This window comes from Hipposideros armiger, unplaced genomic scaffold (genome assembly GCF_001890085.2).
Source record: "Hipposideros armiger isolate ML-2016 unplaced genomic scaffold, ASM189008v1 scaffold_570, whole genome shotgun sequence".
Classification (NCBI taxonomy): domain Eukaryota; kingdom Metazoa; phylum Chordata; class Mammalia; order Chiroptera; family Hipposideridae; genus Hipposideros; species Hipposideros armiger.
In genome coordinates this window covers 918,044-938,965 of record NW_017731920.1, presented here as the reverse complement: position 1 = coordinate 938,965, position 20,922 = coordinate 918,044, and the positions used below count along the sequence as shown (strand labels likewise).

The 20,922-nt window shown below is 37.7% G+C and overlaps 1 protein-coding gene across 6 annotated transcripts in view; it reads right to left on the bottom strand.

Annotated features, from left to right (window-relative positions):
* Window positions 1-719: 719 nt before the first annotated feature.
* The window catches only part of ELMOD1 (ELMO domain containing 1), a 71,604-nt gene continuing 51,401 nt past the window's right edge, over window positions 720-20,922 (bottom strand). For 3 of the 6 annotated variants that reach the window (XM_019623956.1, XM_019623954.1, XM_019623955.1), the window contains exons 8-13: window positions 16,686-16,754; window positions 16,039-16,062; window positions 14,214-14,234; window positions 12,938-12,988; window positions 11,663-11,796; window positions 720-2,425 (exon numbers count right to left, since the gene is read on the bottom strand). In XM_019623956.1, the coding sequence (XP_019479501.1) occupies window positions 2,253-2,425; window positions 11,663-11,796; window positions 12,938-12,988; window positions 14,214-14,234; window positions 16,039-16,062; window positions 16,686-16,754 (472 nt within the window). In that variant the 3' untranslated portion in view covers window positions 720-2,252. The remainder of the gene's footprint in view (window positions 2,426-11,662; window positions 11,797-12,937; window positions 12,989-14,213; window positions 14,235-16,038; window positions 16,063-16,685; window positions 16,755-20,922) is intronic. The other 3 variants (XM_019623958.1, XM_019623959.1, XM_019623960.1) reach the window with 3 other exon arrangements.

Below are 20,922 nucleotides of genomic sequence, written 5' to 3'. Positions count from 1 at the left end.
ATCATAGAAAGAGGGTTTTGGAAAACTTGGAAGAGGCTTGCTATATCATTTACATTTTAAATGGTCAACGCTTGTTCAATGGAATAAGTAAAAGGAGGCTAAGAATGCTGAAAAGAAACACACATACACACATCACACATTTTTAATGTTTTTAAAAACTTATTTTTCTCATCTCACTTCATGTTACTGGGTAGAATGCATCTTCTACAAAGAGGTGTGAATGAGAAACCTAATAATACTCCAAACTAGAAGGAACTGGCAGCGTTTTTCACCCTAAAATTATGCAGCCATGTCAAGATACAACAGAGAATCATCCAAGGAGCTGGGAGGGAAAACTCCCATCAACTATCTCTACCTGAACAGAAGATTCATGAGCTGGTGTAAATGCCACACACTATCAAGCTATGTCAGTGACACAATAGATAGAAGGAGACAATGCACACATATGTGGGTGACAAAGCCTGTACTGCATATGGAATAATGCCTTCATCTATAGCAGCTGCAGCTGTGGTGGAAATTCAGGGCTCCTAAGACAGGTCATTTGCCTGTTAGTAGTGGTACACATCACGCGTTAACCAAACTCCTTCCCTTCCTCATTGTAAGAAAGGGCACAGGGCTGTAATACAATAGATGCAATGCAGAACGCTGCCACTGGGTACACGGTTGAAAAGGAAACGATAGCAAAATCCCAGAGAGCTAGAATGGACAAAGAAACAAGAGGCGGCTTAATGTCTCCTTTATCAGTTGTCTAGCAGTACATAAACTAGGCTTTACAGGAAGTTACAAAGATAAAGGTGGATCTTATTCATTCATTAAAACACCACCAGGCCTCAATATCAGTTAAATCAAAGAAGCTTCTCAGACATGACACACTCTAATTTATTCCTGGTTACTCTGAACGATGGCGTGATTTACATTCAGCTCCAGGTTGTCTGTCTTTGAAATTCTACCCACTCACATATTTGCATATTCAGAAGCTGTACGCGCACAAAAATATTAAAATGAAATCCACTATACATTACAGTAGAATGACATGTAATTTATTCATACAATCAACAGTTAGGCAGTACTCAAAATTCATTTAAATAAGCAAGTGATTACACAAACGTCTAATAATACTAAAATTGATCGAAGGTATAAAATACCATGGGTATGAAATGCCATGGTAAATACTATTCAACAGACTACAATCATAATTCCAAACTAACTCATGGTTTTTAAAATGATTTTTAGCAGTTTTGGAATGATTTGCTCTTCTCCCCCTTCCAAGCAATTTATTTCTTCTACTGATACAAAGTTGTTATTTTCAAGAAATATTGCACAATGACATAGCTTAGGTTCCTCTCTTGCAACACGTTTTCTTGCAAATTGTTGTTTAATATTGCCTCTTGACAGAGAAAACAAACCAGTCAGCATTCAGTTCCCCAAGCAAAAATGCTTGGATCAGAACAGTGCCAGGGTAGAACTCTGAGTTCAGCAAGAGGCAGGCAGTGAAAAACCATTTATAGTTATTGAAGTATGTGTACTTTCTTTCTGAGGCTCTAAGCATCATAAACATATTTAGGCATCCAAGCCCGTGAAATTATGGAAACAAAATAATTTGATATCCAGATGACTATGACAGAATTGCAACTGGGGTTAAGTTAGAGTATAATTCTGTGGTACTTCAAACAAAAACAGCACCTACCTAAATTTGCTTCTTGTAAGCCTCGTTACATTTTCGTGAAGCGCAGCTATGTTTGTAGGAATGGTTTGGCTTATCATGTGTCTGTCCGTCTTTATTATTCTAAAGTCTTATACTTTATTGGAATGAGGCCCAAGCATGAACCTGGCTTGGAAAGCTAGCAGCAATAGTCATGAAACATATCAATAAATTAAAAGGCTTCCACAGAACAAGATTTAGCTAAATCTGTTACATACAAAATACAGCTAGAGAAATACAATTCTTCAATGCTGAATTATGAGAGGGAGAAAAACAATCTAAAAAAATAGAAAACTCTCTCCACACCTGGGTGTCAAGGCAGGATGTAACACTGAATAATGCCACAATATGAGCAGTCACTGAGTGACAGATGCTCCAGAAATAGTGATATCTGGGGATCTGGCAGTTATGACCAAGAGATGAAAATACTGTACAAAAGGCATGCATACAACCACTGTGTGCATTCAGTGTGTGAGCTGAGACCTAAGCAGAGATCTAACATGACAATGAGGCAGTGTTCCGGGGTACCCATTAAAATCAATGTAGGCGATTACATGTTGACTAAACCTTCCGAGGCAGCAAAGTGGGGGCACAACGCCATTTCTGGGTTCTGCAGCTGCTTTATGATCCTCTTGCGGAATTTCTCCCGCACACGGTTAAATTCCATTATGTCCATGGGGTCCTCTTCAATCCAAAACTTATGAAACTCGTGCATCAAATAGCCTGTTAGAAATAACACAGTGATAAGAATGCAGGAGAAAAAAAAAATTCTGAATCACATTCAAAATCACCCAGAATACTGAAAGAGATGTCAGGCCAAATAACAGCAAAGATGAGAGCTCAAAGACGAGATCAGAATATTTAAATGAAAGTTTTTCAACAGTAAATACTTCTATTAAAAATTATTCTTTAAAACCAGTGCAGTAGAAGCTACTAATCTGCAAGATTTTTGCAATTAGTCCTGGAATGATTCTCACTCTTCTCAAGCAGGAATAAGAATCAATTCTGCCATGTCTGGAATATCTGAACCATGTGTGGAACTTACTCTGAAAGGCTGACAGTGACCACTTCACCCTTCCCCTCCTGATTAAATTAACATAAGGTTCAAATTTTTCAAGACTACTCCACTCAGCCTTGTTTCCCTTGATATTTGATTTGAGTAAAGTTTTAAATTACCCTGACAAATCAAAAAATGTGTCATGACAATCTATTATGAGACAATAAAAATCGTAAATCAACTCTAAACAATGCAGACTGGTCATTAAGCTAAATGAAATTGTTAATAAGACTTCCTTGCTCTGAAGCATAATTTCATATTCAAATAGTTCTGTGCCTCACAAATGTTACGGATGAATGATCTGGACTGGGAAAACTTTCAGAATAAACATTAAATATTTGATACAAGAATCTATCCATTATGTTCCGTTTCCCCGCTGTGCCCCCTCCTACATCACATTTAAAATGGAAATGTGAACAGCTTTTTAAAAAGACAATAATAGATCTTTGTATGTAGTAAACCTATTTCAAGCTCAAGTGTCTCTACATATTGGGTTGTCGGAAAAGTCATGACGCATTTTTGCAATGAAAAACACAGAAAAAAATATGTCATGACTTTTCCAACAACCCAATATATTGCAAAAAGGTATTTGAGGAAATAATCCTAGTTAAAAAAAAAAGAAAACCAAACATCACACAAGCTTTTCTATGCCTTTACATTAGAAGGCAGTAGAAAGTGGGAGCAAGGATTCCAGAGCCAGAAACCTGGTTTGAAGCTTACTGTTTCACCTCCTGGGAAAGGAGTGAGCAGCAGAGATGACAAGGGGCATGGAAGGAGAATTTTGGAACAAACATACTCAATCCTAATTGTAAAAAAAAGAAATCAATAGCTTTTGTTTGTATGGAAACTAGCTACTTATGGGAAAACCTTTAACATAGTTCCATAAACAGATGTTTTAAAATCCTTATTCGCATCTCACTACAATACAAAATTATTAATAGAAGAAACCTTTGCTCCCACCCCCAACACACACTGCCAGATGTTGGCTCACTTTGACAAACTCACCTGATGACTCATTCATTATATTAAGTATGTTTGTACATCTTTAAGTATGTGGTGTCTCTACAACTATAGGAGGGTCGGAGGTAAGGAGAGAGAGAATTTATTTTACTTTTTTGGGGGGGGTTGGCAGTTCCATTTTTTTTAGGATTGGACAGTCTTTGGGCCCTCCACACACATTAACACATTGTGTTAATACAAGTTAACATATGACTGCTTTTAACATCTCTGACCGGGACTCATACCAGCCCTCACCTAAATGCCTCTGGGCTATCCAAGCCAGGGTCCCCTGTTACTGTCATGGAACCTGACCACATCAGAGAAGCCCCAGGTCAGAGGTATCAGCGACCCCAGGAGTCATCCCATCCATCTCTGTTCCATCTGATGCTTGGATTTCCTGAGGCAGCATCTTCTGGAGACAACACTGACCTGTCCCATGGATGAAGAACCTGATTCTTAAAAGGTTCTTCCTCACACTGAGCCAAAATATGTTGCCTTGTATTTTTTGGAACAAATTCAGTGCTTCTCCAATTCAGGTATTTGAAGTGCCCTTTATGCCCCGAGCGCATCTTTTTTCCAGGTTAAGCTTCCCTACTTCTCCTCACCATTTCTCACATGACATGACTTGGAGTCTGTTTATCATCATCCTGGTTGTTTCAGTACACACCAACAAAAACTTGTTTCCTCTAATCTCCATATCTTATTCAACCAAAACAATTCAATCACCTGACCATCTTAGTGACTGGGCAAACTCCTGAAGTATCCCAAGAATGGTATGGGGGTCCCTATTAAAAATGCAGACCCTCCCAGATTCAACCAGACATCACAGTTCAGTAAGATGAATCTCATTAATGTCATTAAAGCTTAAGAACCATTGGCCTAGAAAATGGCCTCTTTTTAAATTCCCTTGGCTTCTTTCTAAATATTATAATTTTTTTATGCTTCTAAATGAAATGTATGGTCATTTATTACAATTTCTTCTTCCCTTGTTATATAAAATACACACATAATTTTCCTGACTTGGCCTCTGAGCTCAAATAAAGACAACTGAGTTATTTTGTATGTAGAGACAGGTTTCTAATGCTATGCATTAAAATCATCTATGATAGATTAAAGGCATTTCATTAGTATCTTATGAGTGATAAAGTCTTTACTATTGACGATAATAAACAGGCACTGTGAAAAAATCATCTTTTAATGAAGAATTCACTTTTTCACATTGTACATAAAAATAGTCACTCTTCTACAACGTGCAGGTAAACTCACCTAAGGGCGACCTAGTGTAGCACAGTTTTAGAAGAATGTAGATCCATTCGGATTCCCCATTTTTCTACTTTACATGTAATTACAGAAAAGGATGTTTGAAAAGTTTAAAAGATAGGCTAGGATAAGAGTAGAGCGGGGTGGTCAATAATCTGACACCATTTTCAGGATCTTTCCTCTTAAAGCTACAAAAGTCAAGTTACAGAGCTTGCAGAATGATTTCCTGGGATTCTCTCTATCCCATCAGGAAATTAATTAGAGACTGTATAGTATGATTGTAATAAAAATGCAGACATGGTGATTTGGCTTCCAGGGTATATATTATAATCATAAAACTCCACTAATTTATATAGCATTACAGACTGTTCATACATCTATTTGGTCAATTGGTCAGTTGGCCCATCTGCCAATTAACAAATATGTAAAGATACAAGGAAAAGGTAGAGCTCCTACGCTCCCCAATTATCAGTCTTTTGAAGAAAGGGACACAGGTAGACAATTTCAAATGATTATTTGTTAGCTAAGGAAGTTAACAAAGTGGTGTAGAAAGTAAAGGGAGGAAAGAGAGGCCAGGCTATTGTTTACAGTCCCTTATTCAATTCTTAGAACAGCTTGGGGCATAGGTAATGCTGATATACCTTCATTTCACAGATGAGGATGCTGGGCTTAGAAAAGATGCTTGAATGGGGTACAATGACATAATCATAGCTGGAAGCTGGATGCCGGGACCTGAAATCGGCAAACTTTCCATGCTATGCCAGCTGCCTTTAACAGTGCATTCTCTTCCTCTGGTTTTTATTCCTATTGAATAGTTCCTTCTTCTGAAGGTCAAAAAGCATTTTTTCCTCTTCTGGCCATTGTACTTTCCTTCGCTCACTCCACATAACTTTACTTCATTTCAATGGAGCTGTGTGTTTAATGGAGCTCTAGACTGAATGCAATTTTGTAGCATATGCCATGGCAGTGCAGTGTTCACTGAATAATACTATAGAGTCAGAATGATAGAGCTATTATATTCTTACATTCTTTTACCTAGATGGAATATTTGTTTTGGATATTAATTTGGCCTTCCAAGCCAAGCCTGCAGCATATTTGCTGTTGCTTGAATGTGTCCTAGTTTTGCTTCACTGCATTCAGTTAGCAGACAGCAGAGACATATGCAAGGACACGGGTAATTGCAAGAATATTACAGAGGAGACGTGCAGAACTGATCATGTCTGATGGAGGAACAATGAATTCAAGGCACAGTTTGCTTCCTCTTGAGAGGCCTGAGTCCCTCTGCTTATACCCCCAAACCATAGAGAGATTGCTGCTCTTTCTAAAACCTGGTGAGGGCCTTGGAAAAAACAATCCTATTGCTTACTCACCTGGGCTAGGGTTTTCTTGGAAGCATGTCAATTCAGGCCAAGACTACATTTTTCCAGAGAAACTAGACTCCCTTTCTCCCACAAAAGGACATCATCCAATATTTTAGCCTCCCATCCATCCATCCATCCATCCCTCCCTCCTTCCCTCCCTCCCTCCCTTCATCCATCCATCCATCCATCCAACAAATGTTTACTGCCTACTCTACCAGGCTCTGTGCTGAGAATACAGCAGTGAAGGCAACAAACATTCCTGTCCTTAAATGTCAATTGCTATGACTCTAACTTTGATTCTCTCCTGTAAGAGCTCCCTCACTGTGTGGCTCTGGTTTTCTTCTCAGAGCTGATGAATCCCACATTTGCCCTGATAATTGTTCAGAGCTCCAGAGCCCTACATTAGAATGCCCACTATGCAGCTCCATGTGGATTTCCCCAAACGGATTCACCCCTGGTATGCCTACAACTAAACTCATTCTATTGTCTCTCAAAACTGCTTCTCTTAAGAGTCTGGTAAACAAAATAGGGTAAGTACCAGGAGTAGGGAAACATAGCAAGAGGTCTTATTTACCTACATGTTTGTTGTATTCTTTCAAACGGCTTACAAAACTCTTAAGATATGCATCCCCCCATCCCTGCTCTTACTACTGTCATTTCTAGCCCCCCAACTCCCGCAATCCCTATGCTCTATTCCTTGAATCCGCCATACTCTCTTGTTGCCTTTGCCTGTGCCACTCCCTCGGGCTGGAACACTCAGCCACCATTTCTTTATATATTTCCTGCCACTCATTCTTCAGATCTTATGGAAAGTGGCCTTTGCTTTGGGATGCTCTCCCTGACTTCCAGACTGAGTGAGCAATGCCAGCAATAGGCCTTTTCAATTTTTAAAAACAATATCTTTACTTCCTCAATCACAAAATTCTTCCCACTACATTTTAATTATTTGTTTAGCTGTCTGTCTTCCTCAGTCAGAACCTGATCTGTAGTAAAACCTCAATAATATTGTTGGAAATGGTCAGAGTGCTACAGAAGTAAGTATAATCATCTAGTGTCAAAGTAGGAGCTGTAATCAAATATATAAGGAACTTCCAATCGCCATTAACATGTCATCAGGTGTATATGTTTTAAAATTTGCTCTGTATTTTTATCTAAATAGCACATGCACATAGTTTAGAATCAAATAGTTTAACAAGTCTTGTTACAACCACTCCCCGCCAACAGCAGCCCCTCCTGCCCTAATTCCTTCTTCCCTGAAGAAAGCAACATTTCAGCTCTTTCAGCTGATTCTTTTGATTACTGACCACCATAGCTCTAAATATATACTTTCCATTACTGATTTTTTTGACTTTCCTTTGTAGAAGATAAAGATTTAGCTCCTTTTCACCCATTACAACCACATTACCACATATTTTCTAAAAATTTTCTCTACCTGGTATTAAAAACTGCCCTCTTTGTTTATTTGCTTAACTTCCATTTACTTCATTTAACCCTAAACTATCCTCAAAGTAAGCCAGCGTCCTTTGAATGTGTTCAAACATGGTAGATATTCCATCAATTTCATATTCTTCAGAGTCTTTCCCGAACCCTTCTGACCTACTTAAATCTGGATTTATTATTCTCAGACTAATACAAAAATATGACCTTGGGCTTTTCACTCCTGAAAATTCTCTTCACTCCTTTCCTGTGGTAGACTTCCTGCTTTCTCACCATTTACTTCTTTTAGGATTACTCTTTTATATTATAAAAACATATCCTTTAGGAGCTTCCCAATAAAGGTACAAGGAAGTAAGATGTTTAAGGCCTTGTATTTAAAGAATGTCTTTATTCTATTACCACACTTAATTGGTAAGTTAGACTGGGTATACAATTCTATGTTGGAAACAATATTTCTTTAGGTTTTAAAAATATTCTGTTAAATTTTTGAAGACATTATTTCACTGTCTTCTAGAATATAACATTGCTATTGAGAAGTTCAATGTCATCTTGATTCCCAATTCCTTATATGACAGCTTTGGAAAATTTTAGAATCATCTCTTTCTGGTGTCATAAAATTTCACTGATATGTATTTTGGTGTGAATCTATTTTAATTTACTATGCTGGTGCCAATTAGTTTAAATATGAAAACTCATCCTTCAGTCCTGAAAATTTTTCTTGATTTATTTCTTTGATTCCATCTCCTTAGTTTCCCTGTTCTTTTTCTGGCACTCCTATTATTCAGCTATAAGACTTCATTTTATTTTATTTTATTTTTTTTTAGCAAGGCAGTGAAGGACTTCCTTTATTTTCTATACTACATGTAAAGTTTCGTTCTACTCTCTGAGAGAGTTTTCAGCTGTATTTGCTAATCCTTCCTGAAGATTTCATTTCTACTCCCAGATTTTTAATTTCTAAGTGCACTCTTTTGTTTCCTGAATGCTCTTTCTATAGCACCTTGTTCTTGTTTCACGGTTGCAATTTGTTTTCTTATCTCTTTGTGGATATTAATGTTACATATTTTTGAAGTTTTATTTTCTCTGTATAATTTTTATTTGCTTTTAGTGGCTTTATTTCTGCTTGCTTTGCACTCTCTTTCCTGCTTGAGGCTTTTTTTTACTATTCTTGTTATCTAGTGCTTAAGAAATTATTTCAAAATCCAGTGGCTTAAAACAACCGTTTTAATATACTCATGAATACACGAATTCAGTAGGTTAGGAATTCAGAAAGGCCATAGGGAGGATGGTTCCACAACGTCCAGAGTCTCAGCTAGGAAGACCTGAAGGTTGGGGATGACTTGACAGCTGGTGGCAGTAACTACTCGGAGGCATCTTCACGCTCATGTCTGGTGGTGGATGCTGGCCATCAGTCGTGACCTCATCTGGAACTGTCAGTCAGATCATCTACATATGGCTGCTCCATATGTCCTGGACTTCCTCACAACGTGGAGGGATTGGATCCCTTACATGGTGGGTCATGCCTCCAAAGTCAGCTCAGCTCCAGAGAACCAGGCAAAAGCTTTTTCTGATCTAGTCTTGGAAGTCCCACAGTGTCAATTCTGCTATACTCTATTGGTCAACTAACTGGTCAGCCCACTTCAAGGGCTGAGAGGGACAAATAAACCTTACCTCTTAGCAGGAGGCATGTCAAAGAATTCGAGGATATGTATTGAACCACCACACTCAGACATCTGATAATCCTTGGTTGTCTGTGAATATTTTTGACTAAATAAAAAGCTAGTGGGCCTAAAACCTGATTGGAAGCTCTGTGCACATAGGTAGGGCTTGATGACTGCTACATGACTGTAGAGTGATATGGCTGGGCTGTTGCACTGGGGAGACCCAGAGGTCAGCATCTTTAGCTTGTTTCCCTTGGGCTGCTCAGATTCCACAAAGAAGGCCCTGTCGATCTCCTGACTGGCTGCCGAAGTTATAGGAGCTGGGTAGGACAAGGAGCCTGGGTGACTCACTGCTCATCATCACTTTCGGTATGATTTGCCATCAATTATACCTGATTCTCATAAGACCAGAGGCCCTTTATGTTCCCCTCTCTAGAGAACGGTTCATCAGCCTTCACAGTCACCTGGAACATGAGAATTGGGCCTCTAAGAGCTTCTTAACATAGCTTCCAGCAACCTTGCTGTTTTTGGACCTACCTTCACCCTTATTTCCTGAGATACCTTATGCTGCCAATTCCTGAATCTTTTGGGGAGTCTTATAGAATAAATCAGGTTGCTTCTTACCTTTCCACACTACTTATTTAAGATTTGCTCTCTTAGGACTACTCAATCTGTTACTACTTAACCTGTCTTCTGGCGTTCAAAATGAGGTTTTTCTTGCCTTGTCTCTGATTTTTCCTGTCCTTGAAGCTTTACGCTTTCTTAGAAAAAACCCTTTATATTAACTTAAATAAAATTTCAAAAGGGAGCATAATGTACGCATTAATTATATCATCTTTAACCAGAAATCCTGCTTAAGCAGATAAAAAAGAAGAGAAAATCCTAGATAACATAATCACTATTAATTTAGGAATTTAGATAAAATAAACTTCTGTTAACTTGTGACTTTGTCACATTTTAAAAATGAACTGGAGAACAGTACGCCCCATGGTGGATTTGGGGTGAAATACTGTGTCTTAACCTGTTGGGAGCCATGCAGGCTGGCTTTACTGTAGTATAACTTGTTTTGCTTCTTGCTCCTTTCTGCACCTGGAGGATGCTTACTTAACCTTGAGGCATGTGGTGAGAAAGCCAGTTCCTTAGAAGACACACGAAGATAGAGGGCTGTTTGGCTTTGGGGGAGATAGTTTCCTGGGAAACTGACCCTCTAAATTTTCCACTGACCTTCAGGTTTCTAGTTGGTAACTAATGATGTACTTTTAATGAAGTTATGCATATTCATCCCTTCTGTGTTACATGTACTCTGGGGGTATATAATGGGGAGGAAAAATAAACTCGGGGCTGGTTGCTAAGAATGCTTCCAGTCCTCCCGGACCCTCTTTGTCTCTTTGTCTCTTTTTTTCCTTAAACCTCGCCCCCCACTTCAGGTACTGTTCACTGGAACGCCGAGGCAGGACCCCGGCATTAACCATACTTAGAAAGAGTATGGCAGGCCTGTTTAGCAAATTAACAGCAGGAAAAAGCTGAAAGAAACATAAGGAGAAGAAAAACCTTGAAATGTTCTTGCTAAGAAAGCCTAGGTATAAGGCCTTCAGTGCAGTAAGCGTGGTTTAAATGACATTTCTTTTTTAAGTTGCCTGGGTTGCTTGAAGACTTGGTGGACTAGTTTTCCATGTTCTTCCATACCAGTCTGTGTCTGGTCCACAAGGATCATAGTGACATACAGCTACATTTTAGGATTCTGCCTCTAAGAATGGAGACTAGCACCCCAGGCTCTACCATATAGTATTGTTTTTTCTCTTCTGAAACATTAGCACAACTGCAACCCCAAAAGATATCCCTCAGTGAAGGACAGTATGAGGCTCTGGTTCAGTGTCAATAGTACTTCCCTTTACTAGCACCTGCTCTTAGAGGATAGCAGCAGTGTTAGTAGTAAAAGAGACAGTTAAGTCAGACCAGAAGTTGATATATTGGATATTATGCAAGGGCTGGGAAAGAGGAAAAATCTATAATGCCTGAAAATGTAAGTGTAGGTTTTCTAATGAGAAAGACAACAAAAAAATCAAAACCAAAAGTAAGAAATTCAAAGGTCCCAAAGCAACCAAATCACAAAGATATCTCAACTTTAACCCTTGTCTAGAGTGTTCTATAGAAACCTACATTGACAATTGAGCAACAGGACACTTACAGAATGTTTGTTGGAAGTGAGACAATGTTGGAGCTTCTGGGGCTATGTTGTAGAAATGAGTTTTTAGAGCTCCGCTCACCAGTAGATTATATGCCAGGTCAGTTATATTGATGCCCACAATTGCAAACGAGTACCTGTGAAGTGTAAACCAGAACACTAATTATATGTCACATATGAAAATAAGTTAAAATATGATAATCTGATTTTTAAATGATTATTAAATTATTAGAGTGGCAGGTTTCCCGTCCCTCTCCACCTTCTCAAAACTCTGAAGTTTGTAATTTACCAGAAAAATTCAATAATGTAGACAAGAGAATTGAGAGATCATATGCTTTGACTTGGTAATTCCATTTCCAAATACATGAGAGGAAAAAAAATTAAAAATTGACGAAGCTTTATATGCAATGGTATTCATTACAACATTATTTATAATGGCAAAAACATGGAAACAATTCAAATATCCTAAAAAAGGTGACTGGTGATATAAATCATGGTAATCTTATATAATATATTTAGCCAATAAAAACTATATTCCTAAAGACTATTTAAACAGGATATAAAACCATATGTATAGAACAAGCCAAGTATTACTACATGTACACAAATATGCACGAAAGCAGGCCAGAATGAAATGCTATTAAATATTAACAGGGGTATGTTAGAGGAATAAAATTAGGGTGGGTTTTTTTGTTCACTTTCCTATATTTTCTAAATTTTCTATAATAAACCAAATATCACTTTTAATGAAAGGAAAAATTGAAATAAGTACCCTAACACTCAGAACACTCAGGGTATATAGTCTAGTCCCTTTTCTACATGTCTATCAAAAGTGAAATGAAACAGTTATTAAGTCCTATCTGGTAATATAAATCCAGCACATTAAAAAAAAGAGTTCTCTGTTCAAAAATATTTTTAATGAAATGGGCGTTACAAAAACACTTTTAAATTATATTTTTATCTCTTAGCCTGATATTTGATAGAAATCTTTAAAAGAAAACTACCATATACAACTCTAAATGATGATTTCTAAAAAACATTTCCATATATTATAGTTATAACTTTCTAAACCTTGTCAGTTGGTCATAGGCAAAGTAGTATCATATAATCATCACAAATATATCCAAAACATATAAACGGGTCCTTTTAAAAATTCAGCTGGATTACATATTTTCAACAAGAGAAGTAGATTTTCATCCTTGTCATCTTTCACAGTGCTCTTGGACATTTTTGCTCTGGTTCAGGCTGACAACCTTTATTATGAAATCCCACACTCACCCAATTGCTTTATCCATCCTTTTCTTCTCCCATTCTGCTTTGCTGAATTTGCTAAATAAATAAATAAATAAATAAATAAATAAATAAATAAATAAATAAATGATTTAATCTCTAAATTGGTACTTGTTCTCCTTTAATGTTTATGTTAAAACTGTTAACTAGATGCAGAAATGTACATAACTCAGTTATCAAACATTAATCAATTTAAATTTATCAATGAAAAAGCCACAATAAAATTTACAAGGGGCTCAGAAATAGAATTATTTAAAGGCATGCTACTTATCTCCTGTTCACTTTATTACAGTGGTGGGAGACAGCCCTAAAGGCCAAACGTTAAGATACACTTTTAACTGTCATTAATTATGAAGCAACATTTCCTTCATGAAACCTTGTCTGGTATTTCTTTCCTCTATCTAGATGCCACCTCACTCTCTCATGATTCCCCTCTGCATTTCATTTGGTTTCATCTCATGGCATTTATCCCACGCAGCCTTATTTGTGAGGTATGGCACACAGTAGGTGCAAAATAAGAATGTATTGATAAATAACTGATTGAGTTAGTGAAGAAAAGAAAGGAGGGAAGGAAGGGTGGGAGGGAGGGAGGGAGGGAGGGAGGGAGAGAGAAAAGGAAGAGAGGAAGGAATACTATATAGGTTTTAAAAATTCGATTTCAACAAGTGCCACGACATTTCCTTTGGCTAAGCTAAGGCAGTTCCACTTTTAATCCATTTTATTACTTGAGCTTCCAAATAAGACTGTTTGAAGAAAGGGTTCTACCATAGAAGCATTCTGAAAATACTGCCTTGCATTCTATTACTTTGTGTACTTGTATATCCTCCCTGCCCCCCAATCTCACCCCGTTCCATACTGCTAACATCTTATAGGCAGGAACCATATCCATTCTTCTTTGGGGTTAGTAGGACCTTTATTTAGTGTTTTACACTAAAAAATGTGGTTAGGATTTGAACTAAATCAAATTTAAAAATTAGAGTTATGATGAACATTTAGCATCCATCTAAGTAGGAGAAAGGAGACTTCTCTACAATACACTGCAAACACTACATTAAAAGACACACGTGTAATACACATGGCACAAGAAACACAAAAACACTGCAAAGCTAATATTTTACTATATGTACTCTCTACTCTGTGAGTGACTAGCTATAATTCAAAGTAAGCGCCTTTAATTCATGTTAAAATATGCCACCTCTTTATAAAGTGTAACTGCCAAGACACAACAAACCAACCAGAGAAAGAGGCATCAGGAGATTTTTACCTTAAAAGACTCATATCCAAACTAAAATGAGTTGCATGTGAAATTTAAGAAACTTCATGTAAATGAGTTTATAAGCACCTATGTTTTCTTCAACAAAGCTTTATAAATACATAATATCTCCATATTTGTTATATTAAATCTCTATCAGCATTGATAATATATGAAAAGGTCAATTGACCTCCACTCATTTGATTACCTATAGGATATCCTGGCCCCAAAAGAATAAATCACTCTCTCCAGGAAACACACACACACACACACACACACACACACACACACACACACACACCAACCAAACTAAAAAACTAACAGTCAAAATTCTATTTTTAAACTTGAATCTACTTTTATCCTTCAAGTTACTTCAAAATGGATGTTCACAAGAGCAATAATGAATAATGCTTGCTGAAGGATAGAGAAGAGCATTCTTTAGTATATACAGGCTTCTTCTTGTTGAACATCTGAAATAGTCAGGGCCTGAAAGAACCTACGTTGATATCACCATCAGTCAACATATACTTCTTTCAGATATTGGTAAAGGACAGTAACATTTTCAAAACATTCTGATTTGCATTCAGTGACATGTACCATCAATTTGAAGTGATCAACACTTGAACTTCATCTAGTTGATTTTAGTGTAGCTTGAAGGACAAAGCATGGTAGTTTTATCTACATGCCTATGTGTGTGCATGCACACACACATGTGCTAGTCTTCTTAAGTAGGAGTGATCACACAAACCCTCAAATACTTACTCTCTGACAGCTGACACAGGACATCAGACTATAAAACTTTTCTCTGAGAATGGCTGATAGACAAAATTAATCCCCCTTCACTGGTTATTCAAGAAGCATTTTAAGCTTATTGTCACTTGCCCAAGACCATGGAAGATTCATGTCTTCTGGCTGATGCTCCTTCAGGAATGGCACCTGACAGTGCACACAGACTCCCCAGCCAATTTTAATTAGAGGGAGTTCAAGGGTCTCTATATTACAACAATATGCAATTCAGAAAATGTAGTTAAAAATTAAAATAGCTCAATTTTAACCATGTAATATATCAAGAAAGAGCTAAGTGGTTTTAGTGTTTTCCCAAAGTAAATAAAAAAATAAAATAAAAATTTAATCTTATAAAAGATTATAAATATAAATTTAAGAAGTATAGTTTAATTTAATGAAATTTAGCCAATAGAAGCTAGAATAAGTATAATAGTGAGGTGGGAGGGGGACCCAAAGTCAACCTGCTTCTACATTTTGAGAATGGTATGATAAAATTTTTTACTTATTTAGCAAACATGAACACTAACAAGGAACTTGCCATGCTGAAGAGAAAAAGTGACACAAAACCATGTTTGCAAAATAGCAGAACTTATAATAAGAGTGACTAAAGTACGTATATATATATATATATATGTTATATACATACATAGTTACCATATTTAATAATGAAATTAGAAATACACTAATAGAAGAGCAAATTTTCTCCGTGCAACAGAATTCCCAAATAAAATGTCCCTTTCTAGGGAGTAGATGGGCTCAAAGCATGTGTAGTGATATGTCCAGTTTTTAGGTGAAGTGTTCAAAATGTTTCTCTAACTAGGTATAGCAATGGTTGCAAAAAGGCTCTTTGACATTTTCTATCAGGTTGGTCTAATCTGTTTTTTTCTCTCACTAAAACAGCCCAAATATAATAAACCATATTAAATAAAGCATTGGAAAATGTTTGCTTTTTGAAAAATGTTCATGAATTTATATTTTTTTAAAAATTCTTTCCTGTACTTATTCTAAAATAAAATAAAAGCAACAAAACACAAAAGCAAAGAAAAAATACCTTATTTCCTCTTTAGTGATATCCCTTCATGTAATCAGTTAAAGAAAAAAATTTAGAAAGATAAATGAAAATGCAAATAATTTAGAATCTAGAATTTTATTAAGAAAAAAAAAAAAAGCCTCAGCAATTCCAGACTTTCTCAGCTAGCCCCTGACTTCATGTCCTCCATTCTCCTCTCTATTGCCCCAATCCTGCTCCCTTGGCTCTGAACTCTTTTTTCCAATCTCTACTTTCTCCTTTTAATGGCCACCTCCTCAATCTTCCTGGACACCAATGACATTATCAGTCCCTTTAAATACCCATCTCACTTGAATGGTGCCAGTTTACATCCTCAGCCCATAACAAGTATCTGAAGTTTTAACTGTCCTATTCAGCATTTGTCAAAAGGGTGTGGTTGAAAGAGCTTTAAGCCTCATTTCTGGTGGGTTGACTCTCCTGAGAACCTCATCAACAGATCCAGGAGATGAAGTTAATTCTATCTTATCCATAAAGCCTAATCCACTTAAAAAAATTAAATTTATTGAGGAGACAATGGTTAGTAAAATTACATAGGTTTCAAGTGTATAATTCTGTAATACATAATCTATATATCACATTGTGTGCTCACCACCCAGTCAGTTCTCCTCCCATTTATTTTCAACAATTACCTGCATTTTGGATGAAGAGAGTCAGAGAGGACCTGCTGAGCTGCTGTAGCATCCTTTTCTGCAAAATACCTACAGTTGGAGGGAAAGAAAACCATAACTCCATACATGTCGAATATATTCATTTTAATCTAATTTGAGGCCATTTTGGATTCAGAGATGGACACCAGCATAAGATTATCACTTGTTTCAACTCCTCCAGAGAATAGCTTTCCAAAATAGAATTTCCCAAATATAATAACAGTATAATAGGGTGATTGTAAAATTCACATAGATTTAAGAATGATTCCAATAGGTTTGAAAATTTAATTGTAAACTTTGCCATTCCCCACAGAACCAAAGATATTCTTATTAAGAGGGGTTATAGGTGAAAGGGCAGGCGGAGGCCCCTCAGAAGGCAGAAAAGCCTGGATGAAGGGACATGGTGAGGGACTGCGACAGCCAAAGGGCACAGAAAGGAGGAGACCAGAGGAGGTGATAGAGGATATGTTTCAAACACATTTTCCTTGAAGAATATTCATGGGTTATTTGAATTCTGGATGAATGGAAAATACAGAGCTTAGAAATGTTAAAAATAAAATTTTGTTCTGGGGAGAAAGAGGAATGAAGTTTCCTAATAAATACAAAAAGCTTACAGACTGAATAATAAATCATAAAGAGTACTTCATAACAACAATTTGAAAATAAACCTATAGCACATATTATTTAATTTGACATGAATATATTTCCTGTATAAGCCCAGCTCCGGGTTGAGCTGTTGTTCAGCATCTTAGCTGTGGAGGGCAGTGTCACTGGCCCTCATATGTGGGATCCGAACCGGGGCCCTCTGGCGTCCCAAGCCAGCTCTTAACCAATGTGCCACTCGGCCGGCCTCAAAGTTTTCAATTTTAATGTGTGAAGTTTATTGATTTTTCTTTTACAGTTTATGCCACTGAGGAGAGGAAGAGATTCAATTTTATTTTTTTTCTAAACGGAAGAGCAATTGTCCCAGCTCTTCTTACTCAAAGACTCTGCCTTACCCACTTATTTGTAACACTACCTTTGTCATAAAAATTTACTTTTCATTCATTTATATTACATAACAATGTAGCATTTAAAACATTTCCTAAATTTAAAATAAAGGCAAAAATTTAGGGGGGAACTTGGGTGCCATAAAAAATGACTGAGTAAGGATTTTTTTATTATAGTTAAGATTGCAGAGCGGTAAATGCTGTGCTTGTATTCTCTCAAGATCACATCAAAATCACAACCAAACTACAGAATAACCATCATTGAGAATTGCCTGCTGGCTGAACAGAAGTCCTATAACTAAGGACAGACAGAAGAAGCCACCACAAGACTAGTAGGAAGGGTGGAGACGTGGAATGTCTGGTCCCATACTCACATGTGGCAGCTAGAAATCTGGAGGAATATCTCGGCTTTGGAGATCTCCCCAAAGGAGCAAGGGGGTCCCAGCCCTACACCAGGCTCCCCAACCCAGGGTTCCAGTACTGGGAAGAGAAGTCTCCACAACTTCTGACTGTGAAAACCAGCGGAGACCATGGCTGAGTGAGACAGAGGGCAGCTAGAGGCCCAGCCATTCCTCTTAAAAAGCCCATGCACAGACTCATTCACTGATGGACTTACTTGATCTGAGCTCCAGCACTGGGACAGCAGCTTAAAAGACACCAGGGATATAAGAGGCGGCACTGAATTGTCGGGCTGCAGGGCGAGAGCTGGAGGGGCAGCTTTCTCCCAGACAGAAGTGATGGCCGAAGCCCTCTTTTCTCCCAAGGTGCAGACTTAGGCGGGTGACCTATCGGAGTCTTCACTAACTTGGCTAACATCATTTTCCCTGCTGGGGTAATTCCCTGATGCCTTGCCCCACCCAACTTGTGGGCCCACCCAAGCTGCTTCTAGTAACTTTTCCATATAAATAGTTCATGCTGTGGACTTTTTAAAAATCTCTCAAAGGTTCACAAATCCCAAACAAGCGTCATCTGGCCTCAGTGTGTACCGTACCTCTTGTTAAGTAGCCCTAAACATGGCACTAGCGGCAGCCAGACTCGGTTCATAGCTTAGCCTCTCCCAAGCACCTGAACATCCAGTGTGTGTGGTGACCATTTGTGGATTGCTTTGTGTTTCATTCCAGGTATTCCTGGGCAGAGCACAGGATCTGGCTAAATTTGACCTGTGGTGGGGTACCTCTTAGGAGGCCTCCAGGCTGGCATGCATCAAGGCCAGCTTCACACCATGCGAGAGCACCACTAGGCTACTTCCACAGGTGATACACCAAAAGGGCACCAGAGACCCACTGAAGCAAATCCTGCTCTGTAAGGTCAATCCCTGCACAATAGCTCCTCCACTGTAGTCACAGCCAATCCTCACAAACATTCAGCCCAAGGGTCAATCCCTCCCATTAACATGCAAACAGCAACTAAGGCTCAACTACAATAAGAGGGGACACACAACCCACACAAGGGACACACTTGCAGCAACTGGCTCAGGTGACCAGGGAGGCTGCACCACTGGACCAACATCAAATGTACCAACATCCATATCATAGAGGTACCAGAAGGAGAAGAGAGTGAGCAAGGAACTGAAAACCTATTTGAAGAAATAATGACAGAAAGCTTCCCTAACCTGGTGAAGGAAATAGACATATAAGCCCAGGAATCACAGTGAGTCCCAAACAAGATGAACCCAAAGAGGCCCACATCAAGACACATCTTGTTTAAAGACAAAGAGAGAATCTTAAAAGCAGCAAGAGAAAAACAGTTAGTTACCTACAAAGGAGCTCCCATAAGATGGTCTGCTGATTTCTCAACAGAAACTTTACAGGCCACAAGGGCTTGGCATGAAATATTCAAAGCGATGAAAAGCAAGGACCTACAGCTACAATTATTCCAGCCAGAAAAGCTATCATTTAGATTTGAAGGACAGACAAAGAGCTCTCCAGACAAGAATAAACTAAAGGAGTATTACAAGAAATTTTAAAGGGACTTCTTTAAGAAGAAGGAAAAAAAGTCAAAACTATGAACAATAAAATTGCAATAACTACATACCTCTCAATAATTACTTTCAATGTTAACTGGATTAAATGCTCCAATCAAAAGACATAAGGTGGCTGAATAGATATGAAGACCCTTACATATGCTGTCTACAAGAGACTCACTTCACATTGAAAGACACACACAGACTGAAAGTAAAAGGTTGGAAAAAGATATTTCATGAAAATGGAAATAAACAAACAAAAAGCTGAAGTAGCAATACTTATACCAGACAAAACAGACTTTAAAACAAAGGCTATCACAAAGGTCAAAGAAGGAACCAGTAATCCCATTTCTGGGTATTTATCTGAAGAAACTCAAAATGTTACTTCGAGGGGACATGTGCATCCAAATGTTCATTTAAGATTGTTTACAATGGCCAAGATGTGGAGGCAGCCTGGATGTCCATCAATGGATAAAGAGTAGGTGGTATACAATGGAATACTGCTGGGTCATGGAAGGTTCTTGCCATCTGCAGTGGCATGGATGAACCTGGAAGGTATTGTGTTGAGTGCAGTATGTCAGACAGAGAAAGACAAATGCCATACGATTTCATGTACATGTGGAATCTAAAGAACAAAATAAATGAACAAACAAAAGAAAGAAAGCTATAGATACAGACAACATTCTGAGGGTTGCCAGATGTGCATGGGTTTGGGGGGATGGGTGAAAATGGGGAAGGGGTTATGAAGTACAAATAGGTAGTTACAAAGTAGTCATGAGGATGTAAAGTATAGCATAAGGAACATAGTCAATAATATTATAATTATGTATGGTGTCAGATGGGTAGTAGACTTAATGGGGTGATTACTTCATAAATTATATAAATGTCTTATCACTATGTTGTACACCTGAAACTAATATAATGTATGTCATCTGTAACTGAAAAAAAAATATTTAAAAAGCGACTAAAGCTTAATTTCTTAAAAAAAAATTGCTATTCTCACTAATAGGGTAGCGTCAAAGGATACAAGAACCAACTTAAAAGGACTCCCTGTGGTGTAAAAAATAATGGCCACAAATGACTCAATTTAAGCATGAAAAAATAATGAATCCAATTAGTTGAATGACAATTAATTCCCTGACAAGAGAACTGGAGCACTAAGTCCTCGCTCTAAAAATTGGCAATTTATTTAGTGAGCATCTGTTCTGCCTAGATTTTAGAGAAACCAAAAAAACATAGTGCTAAAGAAAACTGAATCTTTACAGAA